General features: G+C 43.7%; 1 protein-coding gene across 3 annotated transcripts in view; it reads left to right on the top strand.

The window, feature by feature from the left end:
• Nucleotides 1-18,354, top strand: part of LOC120524909 (tensin-2-like) — a 218,250-nt gene that overhangs the window by 53,469 nt on the left and 146,427 nt on the right. The window contains exon 1 of one of the 3 annotated variants that reach the window (XM_039746768.1): nt 738-835. The exons of the other annotated variants lie outside the window; for them this stretch is intronic. Coding sequence (XP_039602702.1) covers nt 827-835 — 9 coding nt within the window. The 5' untranslated portion in view covers nt 738-826. Of the gene's footprint in view, nt 1-737; nt 836-18,354 lie in introns of those variants that run through there. 3 annotated transcript variants of the gene reach the window in all.

The following is an 18,354-nucleotide window of genomic DNA, read 5'->3' as shown; positions in this document are numbered from 1 at the left end:
AGTGAGGGTGAGGATACTTTTAATACATTAATAGAAAGGAGGTTTATTTGATTTATTTTGTGTTTTTTTTAAGTGAAAGTGGCATCTATTTATTTTTATTTATTTATTAAAGGGGCTGAAGGTCGAAGTCTTCAAATAAAATTATTTATAACAGGAGTTGGCTTTTAACGCCTCCGCCCGTTTCGGGAGTTCTGCCATTTTATGAGACACCTTAAATTGTTCCATTCCATATGACACAACATGCTTTACGTATTTTTATCCTGGAAGTTTCTTGTTGCATGGGAAACAGAGCAGGAAATTTGGACCTTAAATTACTGCGATGGGGGTGGTGGTGACGTCATTTGTTTAGCAAAACATTCCTTGGTTTCCCACCTCCAGAGTTATCTGACATCGGAAGCCGTGGCCAAGCGCACTAAAGTTAGTCACTTTAAAATTAGCTCCGTGGCGACAGGACAAGGCGTTCTTCTTACTCAACTGCGAGAACAGATCGTCAAGACAAAAGGTGCCCCCTTCGTGTGACACATCTGACCCGCCCACCCAAGTTTATCTCCAATCAACGGCTAGGACAAAAAAAAAAAACAAACTTTGCCGTCCACGCCCATCGAGGGGAGCGCTTACTTTTCAGGAGTCAGTTTTCAGAGACCACGCCTCATCGTAGCCAATGAGATGGATGGACGAATGACACCAATCGTTCCCGCCCTTCTGTAATCCGTGAGTCCCGCCTCCGGCGAGCTGCGCAAACTTTGCAAACATCTGGGATCCGAGCAAATGTGATGCGCGTTTAGGGAATGTAGCTGCTCTTTCGCAGGGATTTGTCCGGAAAGACATGAGTAAGGTAGGGGGCCCGCAGCTCTTTATTCAATTAAGATCTTCGTGTCTTGAATGCTTGATTTGTGCAAACACTGTGTGTGCTTCCATTGTTTTTTTTTAACCTTTGTTAAACTGTGCCAGAGGTTCGAGGCTTGCAGGCGGTCTGTGGCGTCGCTCAGATAGGGGACCACCCAGCAGCGCAAGAAGGGACGATTTAAACCTCAGTCCTCCAGATAAAATCTTACCCGTGACCCCATCATCCATTTTCACCTCCCGTGTAATCTGAGCCCTAAAATCACTCGAAGTTACCCGACGTGAGCTGTAATGCTGTTAATGGCGAAAGGCGCTACATCAAATTCAGGATTGCCAGTTTAGAGTCCAACCTGCGATCAACCTCTAGTGATACGCACCAGTTTAAAAAAAATGGTTTCAATCAATGGGAGATTCTGCTCATTTCTAAAACCGTGTTGGGACGGATCGTGAGTTCCCCCCCTGAGCCAAATAGAAGTTTTCTTCGGCTCTCCCGCTTACAGCATTCCGCCCGTCCCGAATGGTAAATAAATGTCTACGGCCCCTTATACCATCCAGAGACTTGCAGGATCGCACAACCTGCCCTGGGTGGGGGCGAGGGAATGTGGAGGTGTACTGGTGGTAGGGCGTTAAGGAGTGCTGGTCCACAAATTATACGGAAGAGAAGAAAAAATGAACTCAGCTGTACGATTTTTAAAAATGATGTACCAAAAATACTAAGTCATGATTTAAAAGATGCTAGCTAGAAAAAGATACCGTACAGCTCCCAGCCACTCAGCTCAACCATTTTTAAAAACGATATACCAAAAATACCAATTCCTGATTTAAAGATGCTTGCTGGGAAAAGATGCCGTAGACTGACAGCACCCAGCCCCTCAGATCTTCGATTTTTAAAAAACGATATACCAAAATTTTGAATTTATGAATTAAAAAGATGCCAGCTGGAAAAAGATTCCATAGGCTTACACCTCCCTCGTGTATACGAAGTTGAATTTCCTGACGAACTTCTCCATCCATGCAACTGTCAGACCTTCTCAGCCCAAGCAGACTCGCTTCTGATCTCCTCTCTGAAGATACCTTTTGATTTTCTAGGTGTTTCTTCCACATTCCCTCACAGCTTATCTTCTGGTCAGTCCTTCTCTGGACTTTCTCTAACACGGAGCCCAAACTTGCACCCAGTGTTCCAATGATGGCCTCTCAAGGGTCATAAGCTACCAGACGACATGCAGCATGTTGAATTATGACCATCTGTTAAGAGCAAGCTGTGTTGTTTTCGAAAGATGTACTCGTGTATTAGCGCACAAATCATTATGTGTACAACGAATACTTGTGAGGTTACTGCAGGCTCACCGACATGGACTGAGCACTTCGTATCAGAAGGTCTGTTCTCTGCCATTTGCAGCTAAGGACTGGCATGCACACAATAATCCAATTTTAAACAATATATCCACTAACGTTCTTTTTTTCATGTTGTAAGAACCGATATTAGAAAGCTAATGTTAAATACATATAGTGTTTGCTTACTTTCTGTAGAATGTCAGATTCTTATTGTTAACTAGGATATGGTCTAGTCATTCACCCCCCTGTAAGTTAACATGAGATTGAACTTTCATGGCCGTATTTGAAGAACAGAGTGTCCATTAAGCTGGTTAGGAAATCGTCTCACTGCTAGCATGGACTATTGGGTCTGTTTGCAAATGGGAGATGGCATACCGTTTTCTGACCGTGTCTAATGTGTTAACGTGATTAACTTGCATAACGTGCCTCGAGTACGGCTGTATGACCAAACTTAGAGAAATGAAACAAGATTTATAAGCCTTAAACGCAAGTTTTTCTTTTCTTTGCTATATCAACTTTTTCTCTATTTTTTTTGTGTGAACTGTTTTGCTTTGAAATTTTACGAAAATTTATTTTGCCTGTGGAATTATTTGATCAAGCGCCACACGGGTGCTTGAATCATCCTGTGACGCAAACTAAACGTGCAGAACTTTGGTAATTTTGGATAAACGCAGCTACACCTTTTATGTATCATTTAATGTTTTTATTTATTTTTTTTTTGTTTCATGTTTTACTGTCTTTCAATCAACTTATACTCAACAGATATAAAATAATAAACCCTTAATAAATAAATTAGCAAGACAACACTAAAACACAAAGAGTACGGAACTGTTAACTCATACAGCAAGAGAAAATCTAACGTATACTAATATAGAGTGCAAATGTAAAGATCGTTAAAGTGAAAGTAAGACTAGTGGTGCGGCTTGTTTCCTGCTAATAACACTTAATAGCAAAAAAAAACTCAACTTGTAATAGTAAATTACTCAAATAGTAACAGAAAATTCTCAAAACATTAGATTAATAAATGAATAAAAACTTACTGTAATACACCACTTACATAGTAACATGAATCTCCTCATAGGCTAAAAAGTTCAAATCAGCTTCTTGGTGTTTAATGAACCTCTCATAAAGTGACAGGATACTCGGTATGTACAGTAACTCTAAGTGTTAACAGCTTCTCTTTTTCAGATTAATAAATGAATAAAAACTTACTGTAATACACCACTTGTATAGTAACATGAATCTCCTCACGGCCTAAAAAGTTCAACTCCGCTTCTTGGTGTACAGCAACTGTAAGGCTAGTAAACGGTTATCAGCTTGTCTCTTTAGATTCATAAATTTAATAAAATCTTACTGTGTCATAATACATAGTCACGTGTTCCAGGGTTCACGTCTTGGGTCCTCCCTGCTTGGTGTTTCCATGTTCTCCCTGTGTCCCTGTGTGCTTCCACCAGGTGCTGTAGTTCCCTCCCGCAGTCCAAAGACATGCAGGTTGGGTGAATTGGTGACCCTAAATTGAGGTGTGTGTGTGTGTGTGTGTTCATCCTGTGATAGATTGGCACCTTATCCAGGGTTTGTGCCCGCCTTGCACCCGATGATTGCTGTGATTGGCTCCTCCTCCCTCATGTGCCTGGTCTGCATCAAGTGAATTAGAAAAGGATGTGACTTTTATAGGGACAGGAGACTCGGTATATACAGCAACTGTAAGGCTGATGAAATGTTAACAGCTCATCTTTTTAGATTCATCCATGCATTATCCAACCCGCTATATCCGAACTACAGGGTCTCAGGGGGTCTGCTGGAGCCAATCCCAGCCAACACAGGGTGCAAGGCAGGAAACAAACCCACATACACAAACACACACCCACACCCACACACCAAGCACACACTAGGGACAATTTAGGATCGCCCATGCACCTAACCTGCATGTCTTTGGACTGTGGGAGGACACCGGAGCATAAATTAATAAAATCTTACACTTCATAATGCATAGTCACGTGTTCCAGGGTTCACTTCTTGGGTCCTCCATGCCTTGTGTTTCCAGGTGAGTTTCCTCCCACAGTCCAAAGATACGCAGGTTAGGTGAATTGGTGGCCCTAAATTGAGGTGTGTGTGTGTGTGTTTTCATCCTGTGATGGACTGGCGCCCTGATGATTGCTGTGATTGGCTCCTCCCCCTTCGTGACCCTGGTCTGCATTAAGTGAATTAGAAAAGGACGAGACTTTTATAGGAACAGGAGACTCGGTATATACAGCAACTGTAAGGCTAATGAAATGTTAACAGCTCACGTTTTTAGATTTATTAATTAATAAAATCTTACTGTGTCATAATACATAGTCACGTGTTCCGTGGGTGTTTCCATGTTCTCCCTGTGTCCATGTGAGTTTCCACCGGGTGCTATAGTTTCCTCCCACAGTCCAAAGACATGGCAGTTGGGTGAATTGGTGACCCTAAGTTGGTATGTGTAGGGATGTGTGTGTGTGTGTGTGTGTGTGTTCATCACTGTGATGGACTGGCGCCCTATCCAGGGTTTCTACCTGATGATTGCTGTGATTGGCTCCTCCCCCTTCGTGACCCTGGTCTGCATTAAGTGAATTAGAAAAGAACGAGACTTTTATAGGGACAGGAGACTCGGTATATACAGCAACTGTAAGGCTAATTAATCTTCTCCTGGGGCTAACAATGTAAAATCAGACTACCTGTATTTAATACACTGCTCATATAGCAGGGTGGCACAGTGGCACAGGGCTTGTGCTCCTGTCTTGTGGTAATGAGACAGTGTGGAGTTTCCATGTTCTCCTCGGGATACTCAGAATGTGTATTAATGGTAAGACTACTAAACTGTTAACAGCTTGTCTTTGTAGATTCACAAATCAATAAAACACCACTTGCGTAGTCACATGAATCTCTTTGCGGGCTAACAATTTAAAATCAGATTATTGGTACTTATTGAACTGCTCTTATAGTGACAGGATACTCCGTATATACAGTAACTGTAAATCTACTTAAGAGTGAACTGCCCTTCTTTTTACATTCATAAATTAATAAAATCTTACTGTTTATTGATGCATAGTCACATGAATCTCCTCATGGAGACTAACAATGTCAAATCAGCCAGCTTATTGGTTTTAATTGACTAATCATATAGGAGGCTGGCATGGTGGCGCAGTGCTAGGGCTGCTGTCTCACAGTAAGGAGAGCAGGGTGGGCTCACATCTTGGTCCCTGTGTCTCTGTGACATGCAGGTTAGGTGAATTGGTGACCCTAAATTGGTGTGTAGAGGTGTAGGTGTGTGTGTGTTCACCCTGTGATGGACTGGCGCCCTGTTTAGAGTGTGTGCCCGCTGTGTGCCCAGTGATTGCTGTGATAGGCTCCACCCCCTCTTATGACCTGGTCTGAATTAAATGGATTAGAAAATGACGTGACTTGTATAGTAACAGGATACTCGGTATATAATTGTAAGGCTTAACAGAGATACTGTATATTAACAGATTTATAAAGGAATAAACTCTTGTTTCTTAATAATACATAGTCACATGAATGTCTTCATGGGCTAACCATGTAAAATTAGCTTATTGGTATTTAATTAATGATTTATGAAGTAAGGTGGCACACTGGCCGTACTGCTGACTTGTGGTAAGGAGACCAGGGTTTGCTTCACGGGTTCTCCCCACGTGGAGTTTCCATTTTCTCCCCAGGATACTCAGGATGTATATTGACTACTACAGTGTTAACAACTCATCTTTTTAGATTCAGAAAGTAATAAAATCGTGCCTATTTAATAATACACCACTTGCCTAGTAACATGGAGGTCCTCCTGGGCTAACAATGTAAAATCAGATTATCGGTATTTAATAAACTGCTCATATATTTAGTAGAGTGGCACAATGGTTTTGCTCCTGCCCTGTGGTAAGCAGACCAGGGTTTGGTGTTGGGTTCTTCCTTTGTGGACTTTGCATGTTCTCCCCGTGTCCATGTAAGTTTCTACTGGATTATTTAATAAATCACCACTTGCATAGTCACATGGATGTCCTCCTGGACCAACAAGATAAATTCAGGTTATTGTTATTTAATAAACAGCTCAGGCAGGAGGAGGAGTACAGGAAGCTAATCAAAGCGACTCAAACCACTTACATCTTAACACCAGCAAAACCAAGGAGCTGGTGGTGGATTTTAGGAGGCCCAGACCCCTCATGGACCCTGTGATCATCAGAGGTGACTGTGCAGAGGGTGCAGACCTTTAAATATCTGGGAGTGCAGCTGGATGATAAATTGGACTGGACTGCCAATACTGATGCTCTATGTAAGAAAGGTCAGAGCAGACTATACTTTCTGAGAAGGTTGGCATCCTTCAACATCTGCAGTAAGATGCTGCAGATGTTCTACCAGACGGTTGTGGCGAGCGCCCTCTTCTACGCGGTGGTGTGCTGGGGTGGCAGCATAAAGATGAAAGACGCCTCACGCCTGGACAAACTTGTTAAGAAGGCAGGCTCCATTGTAGGATTAAAGTTGGACAGTTTAACATCTGTGGCAGAGCGACGGGCATTAAGCAAACTCCTGTCAATCATGAAGAATCCACTGCATCCACTGAACAGGATCATCTCCAGGCAGAGGAGTAGCTTCAGTGACAGACTGAGGAGACCCCACACTATGCGACTCTTCAATTCCACCCGGGGGAGTAAATGCTAATATTACTCAAAGTTATTGTCTGCTTTTTTATTTATTTTTTTTTTTTTCATTTTTATTACTATTTAATTTAATATTGTTTTATTTTTTTTTCTATCAGTATACTGCTGCTGGATTAATGTGAATTTCCCTTTGGGATTAATAAAGTATCTATCTATCTATCTATCTATCTATCTATCTATCTATCTATCTATCTATCTATCTATCTATCTATCTATCTATCTATCTATCTATCTGTGATATAGTGCCAGTCATATCTATCTATCTATCTATCTATCATATAGTGCATTTCTATCTATCTATCTATCTATTATATAGTGCCAGTCATATCTATCTATCTATCTATCTATCTATCTATCTATCTATCTATCTATCTATCTATCTATCTATCTATCTATCTATCTATCTATCTATCTATTGTAGGGTGGCACAGTGGTAGTGCTGCTGCCTCATGTTGAGGAGACCAGAGTTTTTGTCCAGGGTTCATGGAGTTTGCATGTTCTCCCGTGTCTATGTAAGTTTCCACTGGATTATTTAATAATTCGCCACTTGCCTAGTAACATGGATGTCCTCCTGGGCTAGCAATGTTAAATCAGATTATTGATTTTTAATAAACTGCTCATATAGTAGGGTGGCATGGTGGTAGTACTGCAGCCCAATGGTAAGCAGACCAGGGTTTGTGCCCCGGGTTCATGGTGTTTGCATGTTCTCCCTGTGTTCATGTGAGGTTCCACTGGCTTATTTAATAACACACCGCTTGCCTAGTCACATTTACTGTATGTCCTCCTGGGCGAACACTGCAAAATTAGATTATTGTGATATTTAATGAACTACAGGATACTCAGTACACACTGTATGGCTACTAAAGTGTTAACAGCTTGTCTTTTAATAAACAAAACTGCTAAATTATCTGCTAACACTGTAATGGACCCCTCACTCGCGTAAGTCATGTAAAATCAGCACTTGGTTTAATAATAAACTCCTCTTACAGCAGCGGTAAGTGCCTGTCTAATTACTGAAGACTAATGTAATGTCGGCTTATCACCGTGTAATAAATTACTTACGCGGCGCTGGTCTGCCTTCGGTGGACTGCTTTAAAAGAACAAATCAAATAAGTTCCCAGTAAGAGAAGAGTAAATGTGTAATAATAATAATAATAATAATAATAATAAACCAATGCACCAAATTCAAACAATAATGGACTTAAAGACCTGACTGCTCTGATAGCAAGAAACACATTCAGCCTGTAAAACCGACGGCTCGTGTGACATCGGTGTCTCCTTCATGTAGTCAGACAAGCGTCCGGGTGTAATCACCGCCTACTAAGAAAGGAACGCCTCGTGCGCTGAACTGCCGACTGTGCATTAGAAAGGAGAGAAGACTCCGCGTGTAATCCTAAAAGCACAGCCAGGAGAAGACCCTTCAAGTATTTAACGTAAAGTGAGCCCCTTCATACGTTAAGCCAGCGTTTCTCAACCCTTTACTTATTTGCGACCCGAGTTTTCATGACAGTTTTAATTGCACCCCCCTAACGTTGTTTTGAAAGGAGCCCACTAATACCAATTTGTTCTTTTTTAAGTAATGATATATCATAGATGCATATTTTATTATACCTACTTAACTTTTATCAACATTTATCTAACTCTATATTTATTGTTCTAGTATCAGAATGTAGTTTAAGTTAATTTGTTTTAGTTTCAATAGATGTATTTTTCATATTTTCGATTCTTGATTTCTTTTTTTCACATCTTCACGCCCCCCTTTTTGTTACTTTGCGCCCCCACCCCACAGTTTGAGAACCACCGGGTGAAACAGCTGTGTAAACTGACTGTATAGTACCAGGGGTCCTCATCTCCGGTCCTGGAGGACTGCAGGTTTTCATTCTAACCCTTTTCTTAATCAGTGACCTGTTTTTGCTGCTAATTCACTTCTTTTGAATTCATTTGAATTGATTGGTTCTTGAAGACTCAGATCCCCTCATTTTTTCTTAGTTAGCAGTTAAACAATATATATACAGTATATATACATGTTACATAGTTTACACTTTAAAGAGTACGCAACACATGTTTCACCCTTATTTGGGCTCATCAGGCATACACACTCACTGCACCCCTCACAGGGATTGAACCTCGGACATCAGCATCAGAGACGAAGTCCCTTTAGGCTGTGCCATGGCGTGTGGTTTGTTTATTTGACAGCCTGGAGATTGGAGTAATTACATTCATAGCATTAATAGTCTGAGTCCCGATCTGAATGTATGGGTGGTTACCTACCAGGTAACGCATGTTGTTGGTCTGCCAGTCAGCAAACATCTGCCACGGCCTCTCAGTTGCAAGAAGCAGATCATAGAATGTTACATAGTTTACTGTCAAATAATTCAGAGTACGCAACACGTGTTTTGCCCTTATTTGGGCTTTATATATATATATATATATATATATATATATATATATATATATATATATATATATATATATATATATATATATACAGTGGTGTGAAAAACTATTTGCCCCTTCCTGATTTCTTATTCTTTTGCATGTTTGTCACACAAAATGTTTCTGATCATCAAACACATTTAACCATTAGTCAAATATAACACAAGTAAACACAAAATGCAGTTTTTAAATGATGGTTTTTATTATTTAGGGAGAAAAAAAATCCAAACCTACATGGCCCTGTGTGAAAAAGTAATTGCCCCCTTGTTAAAAAATCACCTAACTGTGGTGTATCACACCTGAGTTCAATTTCCTGATTACTGCCACACCTGTTTCAATCAAGAAATCCCTCAATAGGAGCTGCCTGACACAGAGAAGTAGACCAAAAGCACCTCAAAAGCTAGACATCATGCCAAGATCCAAAGAAATTCAGGAACAAATGAGAACAGAAGTAATTGAGATCTATCAGTCTGGTAAAGGTTATAAAGCCATTTCTAAAGCTTTGGGACTCCAGCGAACCACAGTGACAGCCATTATCCACAAATGGCAAAACATGGAACAGTGGTGAACCTTCCCAGGAGTGGGCGGCTGACCAAAATTACCCCAAGAGCGCAGAGAAGACTCATCCGAGAGGTCACAAAAGACCCCAGGACAACGTCTAAAGAACTGCAGGCCTCACTTGCCTCAATTAAGGTCAGTGTTCACGACTCCACCATAAGAAAGAGACTGGGCAAAAACGGCCTGCATGGCAGATTTCCAAGACACAAACCACTGTTAAGCAAAAAGAACATTAGGGCTCGTCTAAATTTTGCTAAGAAACATCTCAATGATTGCCACGACTTTTGGGAAAATACCTTGTGGACTAATGAGACAAAAGTTGAACTTTTTTGAAGGCAAATGTCCCGTTACATCTGGCGTAAAAGGAACACAGCATTTCAGAAAAAGAACATCATACCAACAGTAAAATATGGTGGTGGTAGTGTGATGGTCTGGGGTTGTTTTGCTGCTTCAGGACCTGGAAGGCTTGCTGTGATAGATGGAACCATGAATTCTACTGTCTACCAAAAATCCTGAAGGAGAATGTCCGCCATCTGTTCGTCAACTCAAGCTGAAGCGATCTTGGGTGCTGCAACAGGACAATGACCCAAAACACACCAGCAAATCCACCTCTGAATGGCTGAAGAAAAACAAAATGAAGACTTTGGAGTGGCCTAGTCAAAGTCCTGACCTGAATCCAATTGAGATGCTATGGCATGACCTTAAAAAGGCGGTTCATGCTAGAAAACCCTCAAATAAAGCTGAATTACAACAATTCTGCAAAGATGAGTGAGCCAAAATTCCTCCAGAGCGCCGTAAAAGACTCATTGCAAGTTATCGCCAACGCTTGATTGCAGTTATTGCTGCTAAGGTTGGCCCAACCAGTTATTAGGTTCAGGGGGCAATTACTTTTCACACAGGGCCATGTAGGTTTGGATTTTTTCTCCCTAAATAATAAAACCATCATTTAAAAACTGCATTTTGTGTTTACTTGTGTTATATTTGACTAATGGTTAAATGTGTTTGATGATCAGAAACATTTTGTGTGACAAACATGCAAAAGAATAAGAAATCAGGAAGGGGGCAAATAGTTTTTCACACCACTGTATATTATATATATAATATATATATATATATACTATGTAGGGCCGGATTCCGACTAACATCAGCAATTGCAGGTTAAGGGCCTTGCTAAAGGTCCCAACGGAGTAGAGTCACTTCTAGGGTTTATGAGATTCGAACTGGCAACCTTCTGATTACAAATCAATAGCCTGGTAACACTCCACCTTAAAAGACTAAAAAGCAAGAAAATTGAAAAGGGAGAAAATATCTGACTTGGCAGTCCCAGTAAGGTCCTATACAGGCATATTGGTGTCTATATATAAGAGCTCCCCCATCATGTGTCTTGAGTCACTCCTGCAGAATAATTTGTACCTGAAAGTCCTCAGTGTTCGAGCATCACAGAGAGGGTGTGCGGCATTGTTCATAATGGCACTCAGTTTTCTTTTTATTCTATCCTTTGCTGTAACCTCCAGGGGGTGCGGAGTGTGTGTGGTTGTGTATTGGTCAGTCAGAGACTTGTAATCACATCCGTCGATTTTCTAAGCCTGCTTCATCCTGAGCAGGGCCAAAAGGAAGGTGAAGCCCATCCCAGCCATCATGGGGCACAACGTAGGCACAAACCCTGGATAGGGTGCCAGTCCATCATAGGGTGGACACACACACACACACACACACGCCATTTAGCATCACCAGTCCACCTAAGGTGCATGTCTGTGGAGCACCAGGAAACCCACATGTGCATGGGAAGAACATGCACACTCCACACAAGAGACGTGGACCCCCAGCCAGTCCAACTATGTAACGGCAGATGGCAAGATGTGACATCCCCTCACGCTTATCACTGAGTGCTCACAGTTTATATTGAATGAATTTGAATAAAATGGCAAATGCAGTGGCAGTTCACTACTACAGCAACAGGATGTTTGTGGGTTTAGTAACACGCCAGTGGAGAGCAAAGTGAAATCCCACCCCTGGACTCTGAGGCCCCCAGAGAATGTGAGCCTCCAAAGCCAGTCGGCCATCCAGCAAACTTCTCTCTCATGAACTAACAGAGAGCAGACTGCCTAAGGAACGGTTTGTCATACGGCAGCAGACCACCTCAGCCAGTGGATCATGGGGGTGGGGGGCTTATGTCAGAGCAGTATATTAGTGAGCAGGACATGGCGAGAAACTCCCAATCTCTGCTTGTCTCATTGCCTCACCGGGTTGCTCTCCTTGTCAGGGTGCCAGTCAGAGGGTGTCTACCAGTGAGAAGGGAACACAAAGTCCAGGAGTGGTGGTCTCCACTACATAAAGGGAAGTGGAAGTAAACGGATGGGGAAGGGCAAGGGTGGCGGGGGCAGGAAGCCCCCCTCCCCATCTCCTAGAGATAATCCTGCCTCAGGATAGGGAGGAGAGTGCTAACGCAGGGGCACTGGGCGGACTCGCGTGTGTTTTAAATTAGAACTGGACGAGCACCTGAAAATGTGCATCTAATTAGAAAGCCGGCGCCCGGCTGTGTGTCCTCCTGCCAAGTGCGCCCAGGTCAGAGGAGGAGTGACCCAGCAGACATGGCGGAGGTGACTCTTACTGCCGAGTCTGTCCGAGAGGGCATTTACCTTCAGGACCCTCTGTGCTGCTGCGCCCTGACAGTGACACTGTGGACTCTGGCCTGGCCACCATCTGGCTTCAGGACATTCGGCACGTCACCAGCCAGCTCGGTTAAAGACAGGCAAGGCCACCTGGCAGCTGTGCCCTCCACATTCTGGCACTGTTCCCAAACATGTAAAAGATAGATGGGGGTGGGCTCTCCTCTCAAGGTTAATGTGGCTTTATGGAGTACGTTAAAAAAAATCCTTTCCAAGTGTGTCTGCAAGCATATGGCGGACATTTGCTGCACCTGAGGTCAGTCTGAGTTTATCCACACAGCAGGGTGGGGAATTCAGACACCCAAAGGAAAATTAATTTGTAGTGTCACGCATTGTGGGGGCTCTTGGGATACCAGTAAGTGGAAATACTCTGAAAAGAGCGAGGGGGGTGGGCTGCAAGTGTGGCACTCTGTAATGTAAAGGTGGTAAAGACGAACAGTTTACAGTATAGGAGCCCATCTTGTTCACAGATTGAAGTGCGAATGATGGAGCTTCTCACGTGGGACGATACTGCAGTGTGAGGGTGATGGAATGGGGAATGGGTAATGGGTAAGGGGGGGCACACCATAATATGAAGGTGAGCTCATAAACAGTAATGTCCATCTAGTTCCATCTTGACATTATAGATTGAGACATGAGGAGGGAGCTTCTCATGTGGGATGTTCTACAGTACGAGTGTGATGGGACACCAGCAGGTGTTAATGGGTCTGTAGTATGGAGGCGGGCTCATGTACAGTAATGTCCATCTGATTCCATCTTGATATTATAGATTGAGATGTGATGAGGGAGTTTCTCACATGGGACTCTCTATGGTGTGAGGGTGATGGGACACCAGCAGGTTTTAATGGGTTGGGTGGGGGTTCACACCATAATATGAATGTGGGCTCATATACAGTAATATCTTGATGTTATAGATTGAGATGTGAGGAGGGGGCTTCTCATGTGGGACGCTCTGTGGTGTGAGGGTGATGGGACACCAGCAGGGGCTCACCATAATATGAAGTTGGACCCATGTACAGTAATGTCCATCTAATTCAATGTTGATGTTATAGATTGAGATGAGAGGAGGGAGCTTCTTGTGTTGGATGCACTACAGTGCGAGGGTGATGGGACACCAGCAGGTGTTAATGGGTCAGAGGGCATTCTGTAGTATGAAGGTGGGCTCATGTAAAGTAATGTCCATCTAATTCCATCTTGACATTCTAGATTGAGATGTGATGGGGGAGCTTCTCACATGGAATGCTGGACAGTGTGAGGGTGATGGGACACCAGAAGGTTTTAAATGGGTTTTGGGGTCACACCATAATATGAAGGTGGGCTCATATAAAGTAATATCTCGATGTTATTGATTGAGATGTGAGGAGGGGGCTTCTCATGTGGGACGCTCAATGGTGTGAGGGTGATGGGACACCAGCAGGGGCTCACCATAATATGAAGGTGGACCCATGTACAGTAATGTCCATCTAATTCAATGTTGATGTTATAGATTGAGATGAGAGGAAGGAGCTTCTTGTGTTGGATGCACTACAGTGTGAGGGTGATGGGACACCAGCAGGGGCTCACCATAATATGAAGATGGGCTCATAGACACTAATGTCCATCTAGTTTTATCTTGACATTATAGACTGAGACATGAGGAGGGAGCTTCTCGTTTGGGACACTCTATGGTGTGAGGGTGATGGGACACCAGCAGGGGCTCACCATAATATGAAGGTGGGCTCATGTACAGTAATGTCCATCTAATTCCTTCTTGACGTTATAGATTGAGATGTGAAGAGGAAGCTTCTGCAGGGGAGGGCGCTGTAAAGGTTACACCAGCTGGTGTTAAGCGGGGAGCTGGGGAGTCATAATCTGAAATGTAAAGGTGAAGTGCAATGTTAAAGACTCACACGCTCACACACACACACACACACAGACGCTCGCGTGCGGAGAGTTGTGTACAGACGGCCCACACTCGTATTTCTGTTTTTGCTGCCTGTTCGCTTGAATGCCTCCTTTGTTGTCTGCGCATGATGGGACGGGGGGCTTCAAGTAAGCAGGCGCTAGGAGGTGGCTGCTAAAAATAGCTGGGTGTTGGCTTTCCTTCAGTCCCTTTGAGCTGCGCAAAGTGGCATCTTTGCCATTTTTTTGTTTGTTTTCTGCTGTCAGGTGCCCGCTGCCGAAACACATCTTTGTTTTATATAGTGCCTTTCGGGTATTCTGGTGATATGCATAATTCATTCTATATATAGTGGATTTGGGGAGGGCGGGGGCACTGTAGTAATGCCGCTGCCTCGCGATAAGGAGACCAGGGTTCACATCCTGAGTCCTTCCTGTGTGGAGTTTGGATGTCCCCATAATAGCACGATCTGTGGAGTACAAGTCACAGGAGGTTCTGCTCAACCTTTATAACACACTGGTGAAGCCTCATCTTGAGTACTGTGTGCAGTTTTGGTCTCCAGGCTACAAAAAGGACATAGCAGCACTAGAGAAGGTCCAGAGAAGAGCAGCAAGGCTGGTTGAGGGCTACAGGGGTTGAATTATGAGGAAAGATTAAAAGAGCTGAGCCTTTACAGTTTAAGCAAAAGAAGATTAAGAGGTGACATGATTGAAGTGTTTAAAATTATGAAGGGAATTAGTCCAGTGGATCGAGACTTGTATTTTAAAATGAGTTCATCAAGAACACGGGGACACAGTTGGAAACTTGTGAATCGTAAATTTCACACAAACATTAGGAAGTTTTTCTTTACACAAAGAACGGTAAACACTTGGAATAAGCGACCAAGTAGTGTGGTAGACAGTAAGACGTTAGGGACTTTCAAAACTCGACTTGATGTTTTCTTGGAGGAAACAAGTGGATAGGACTGGTGAGCTTTGTTGGGCTGAATGGCCTGTTCTCATCTAGATTGTTCTAATGTTCAAACCCCCCGTGTTTGCATCAGTTTCCTCCCACCATCCATAGATGTGCAGCTTAGGTGGGCTGGTGACATTAAACTGGCACCCTGTTCAGAGTCTGTTCCTGCCTTCCACCCTAGGCTAGCTGGGATAGGCTCCAGCACCCCTCTAAGATCCTGGTCTGGACAAAGCAGGTTAGAAAATGACTGATCGACTGACCTTTAATGGCTGCCTCTAACCAAAATGGCGGCACTTTTTTGGGGGTGGGGTGGGGGGGCTGTTGTAAGGACCATGCACGAAACTACAGTCAAAATGGTGCTTGAAAGCCAGCAAGAATGTTGTGAAATAATCGGCCCCAGCACAGGGAAAAGGTTTGGGGCAGCCACCCGTATAATATCCCATGATGCAAAAGGTTTTTTTTTTGTTAAATAGCACTGTTGTGCATAGATTGGAGTCCAATCTGAACTGAATTAATGTTCCAAACATGGCGGCTTTAAAAGCCATTGCCGGAAGTGATACTTCCGAACCGGAAGTGGCATTTCTCTACGTGCCGGAACCGGAAGTGATGTCTTTATGGCTGAATCAGGCATGTTTTCCTGTTTTTAGTGTGTAGAGACAACAGAAGAGAGTTTAGTGCACCCCGCCACCTCCTGGCCTGGCATGACATTACCTTCACTTGGTCCATACAGCTCCCTCCTACTCGCGCGTGTGTGACAACGTTAACAAGTGTTAGAATCCCTTTGTTGGTCGATCTTTCATTACGTGACGATTTCCTGGCAGCAAAGGGCCCCAAATGTCAAGTGCTTTGACCTGACGTCCATCCGTCCTTCCACCGCTAACTCAGTCTGCAGTCACAGTCGAGGTAATGGCGATTGTTAAAAATGAGCCAACACTTCGTTTACATGGAAATCATTTTACAATGAGCTCTAAACAAAGAGGAGTCTAGTGAGACCACCTCTGAGATGTCGGGGCAGTTCTGCTCAGCACGCTTCATGAAAGACATATCAGTGTATTGCATGGCTCCATGCGTTTCCCCAAGTTGGGTGGACTGGTGTTGGTAAATTGACCCCGAGGGGGTATGTGTGTGTGTGTGTTCACATTGTGACGAACTGGCACCCTGTCCAAAGTCTGTTCCTGCCTTGCAACCTAGGCTAGCTGGGATAGGTTCCAGCAACCCCCCTGAGACCCTGATCTGGACAAAGCGGGTTAGACCCCGAAGTGTGTGTGTGTTCACACTGTGATGGACTGGCACCCTGTCCAGAGGACTTGTCCTGCCTTGTGCCATCTTCTCACTGGGATTGGCACCAGTCCCCTTCCCCATAAATGACCCTGCTCAGGATTAGGTGGGCTTAGACTATGGTACACAGTAAGCAGTGTCTTCAGAAACTGTTCAGCCCCATTTCACTCTTGTCCCATTTTCATGTGTCGCAGCCTTGTGCTAAAATCGTTTAAAAATTTGTTTCATTACCCCAGAATGACAAAGCGAGAACCAGATTGTTGAACTTTTAACACATTTATTCAAAGTAAATAAAACTGAACTCTCACCTGGACACAAGCTGTCAGACCCTTCAGCCTGCCGTCATCTTGGGTTTGGCACAATCCCCTCCACACACCTTGGATGTTCTGCCAGTCTTCTCAAACTTGGTCACCCTGGGTGGAGACCATCAATGGCCAGCCATTTTCAGGTCTCACCCAGGATGTTTGATTGGGTTCAAGTCTGGCTGGGCCACTCCAGGGACATTCACAGAGTTGTGCCCCCAGCCACTCCTGTGTTGGCTTTGCTTTGTGCTGAGGTTCATTGAACCTTTGGCCCATTCTGAGGTCCAGAGCGGGGTTTTCATTAAGGGTACGTCTCTACTCTGCGCCATTCAGATTCTTCTCGACCCTGACTGGTCTCCCTGATTCACCATTACGGTGGTATCTGTCCCACAGGTTTCCTCCACACTTGACACTAATCTCAGTTTCATCTGACCAGAGAGTCTTGTTTATTACAGTCTGAGGGTCCTTTAGGTGCCATTTTGCAAACTCCAAGTGGACTTCCTGTGTATCTACTGTGGCCAGTTCGTCACAAAGCCCATATTGCTTGAGTGTTGCAATTGTGCTTCTGGGAAATTTTCCTACTTCCATACAGGCTCTGTCTGGAGCCCAGCCAGAGTGACCATCAAGTTCTTGGTCACCTCTCTTATTCAGGACCTGCTCAGGTTGGCCAAGCGACCCCCTCTAAGGAGAGTTATGGTTGTTCCAAAATTCATCCATTTAGGAATTCTGAAGGCAACTGCAATCTTGGGAACCTGAAAAGCTTCAACTGTCCACAAAGCTGTGTCACCACACAATGCCATCTCTCAGCTCTGAAGGCCATTCCCTTGTTCTAATGGCTTGGGTCATTGTCAACAACTGGATGTTCTACAGACGGGTGTGTGCCTTTCATAATCAGTCCGGTCAACTGATGTGACCACAGGTGGGCATCAAACACAGTGTAGAAACATCTCAATGGTGATTAAGAACATAATTGTGGTGCCCACAGGTCAGAACATGAGAACAGTCTGGATGAGAACAGGCCATTCAGCCCACCAAAGCTCACCAGTCCTGCCCACTTCTTCTAAAATAGCATCAAGTTGAGTTTTGAAAGTCCTTAAAGTCTTACTGTCTACCAAACTACTTGGTTGCTTATTCCAAGTGTCTATCGTTCTTTGTGTAAAGAAAAACTTCCTACTGTTTGTGTGAAATTTCCCCTTCACAGGTTTCCAACTGTGTCCCCGTGTTCTTGATGAACTCATTTTAAAGTCACCATCTTGATCCACTGGACTCATTCACTTCATCATTTTAAACACTTCAGTCAGGCCTCCTCTTCATCTTCTAAAGGCTCAGCTCTTTTCATCTTTCCTCATAACTCATCCCCTGTAGCCCCACAGTCAGCCTCGTTGCTCTTCTCTGGACCTTCTCTAGTGCTG

This window comes from Polypterus senegalus, chromosome 3 (assembly GCF_016835505.1).
Source record: "Polypterus senegalus isolate Bchr_013 chromosome 3, ASM1683550v1, whole genome shotgun sequence".
In the NCBI taxonomy this organism is placed as follows: Eukaryota; Metazoa; Chordata; class Cladistia; order Polypteriformes; family Polypteridae; genus Polypterus; species Polypterus senegalus.
The sequence above is the reverse complement of the archived record's forward strand: the minus strand, read 5'-3'. Positions and strand labels throughout refer to the sequence as shown.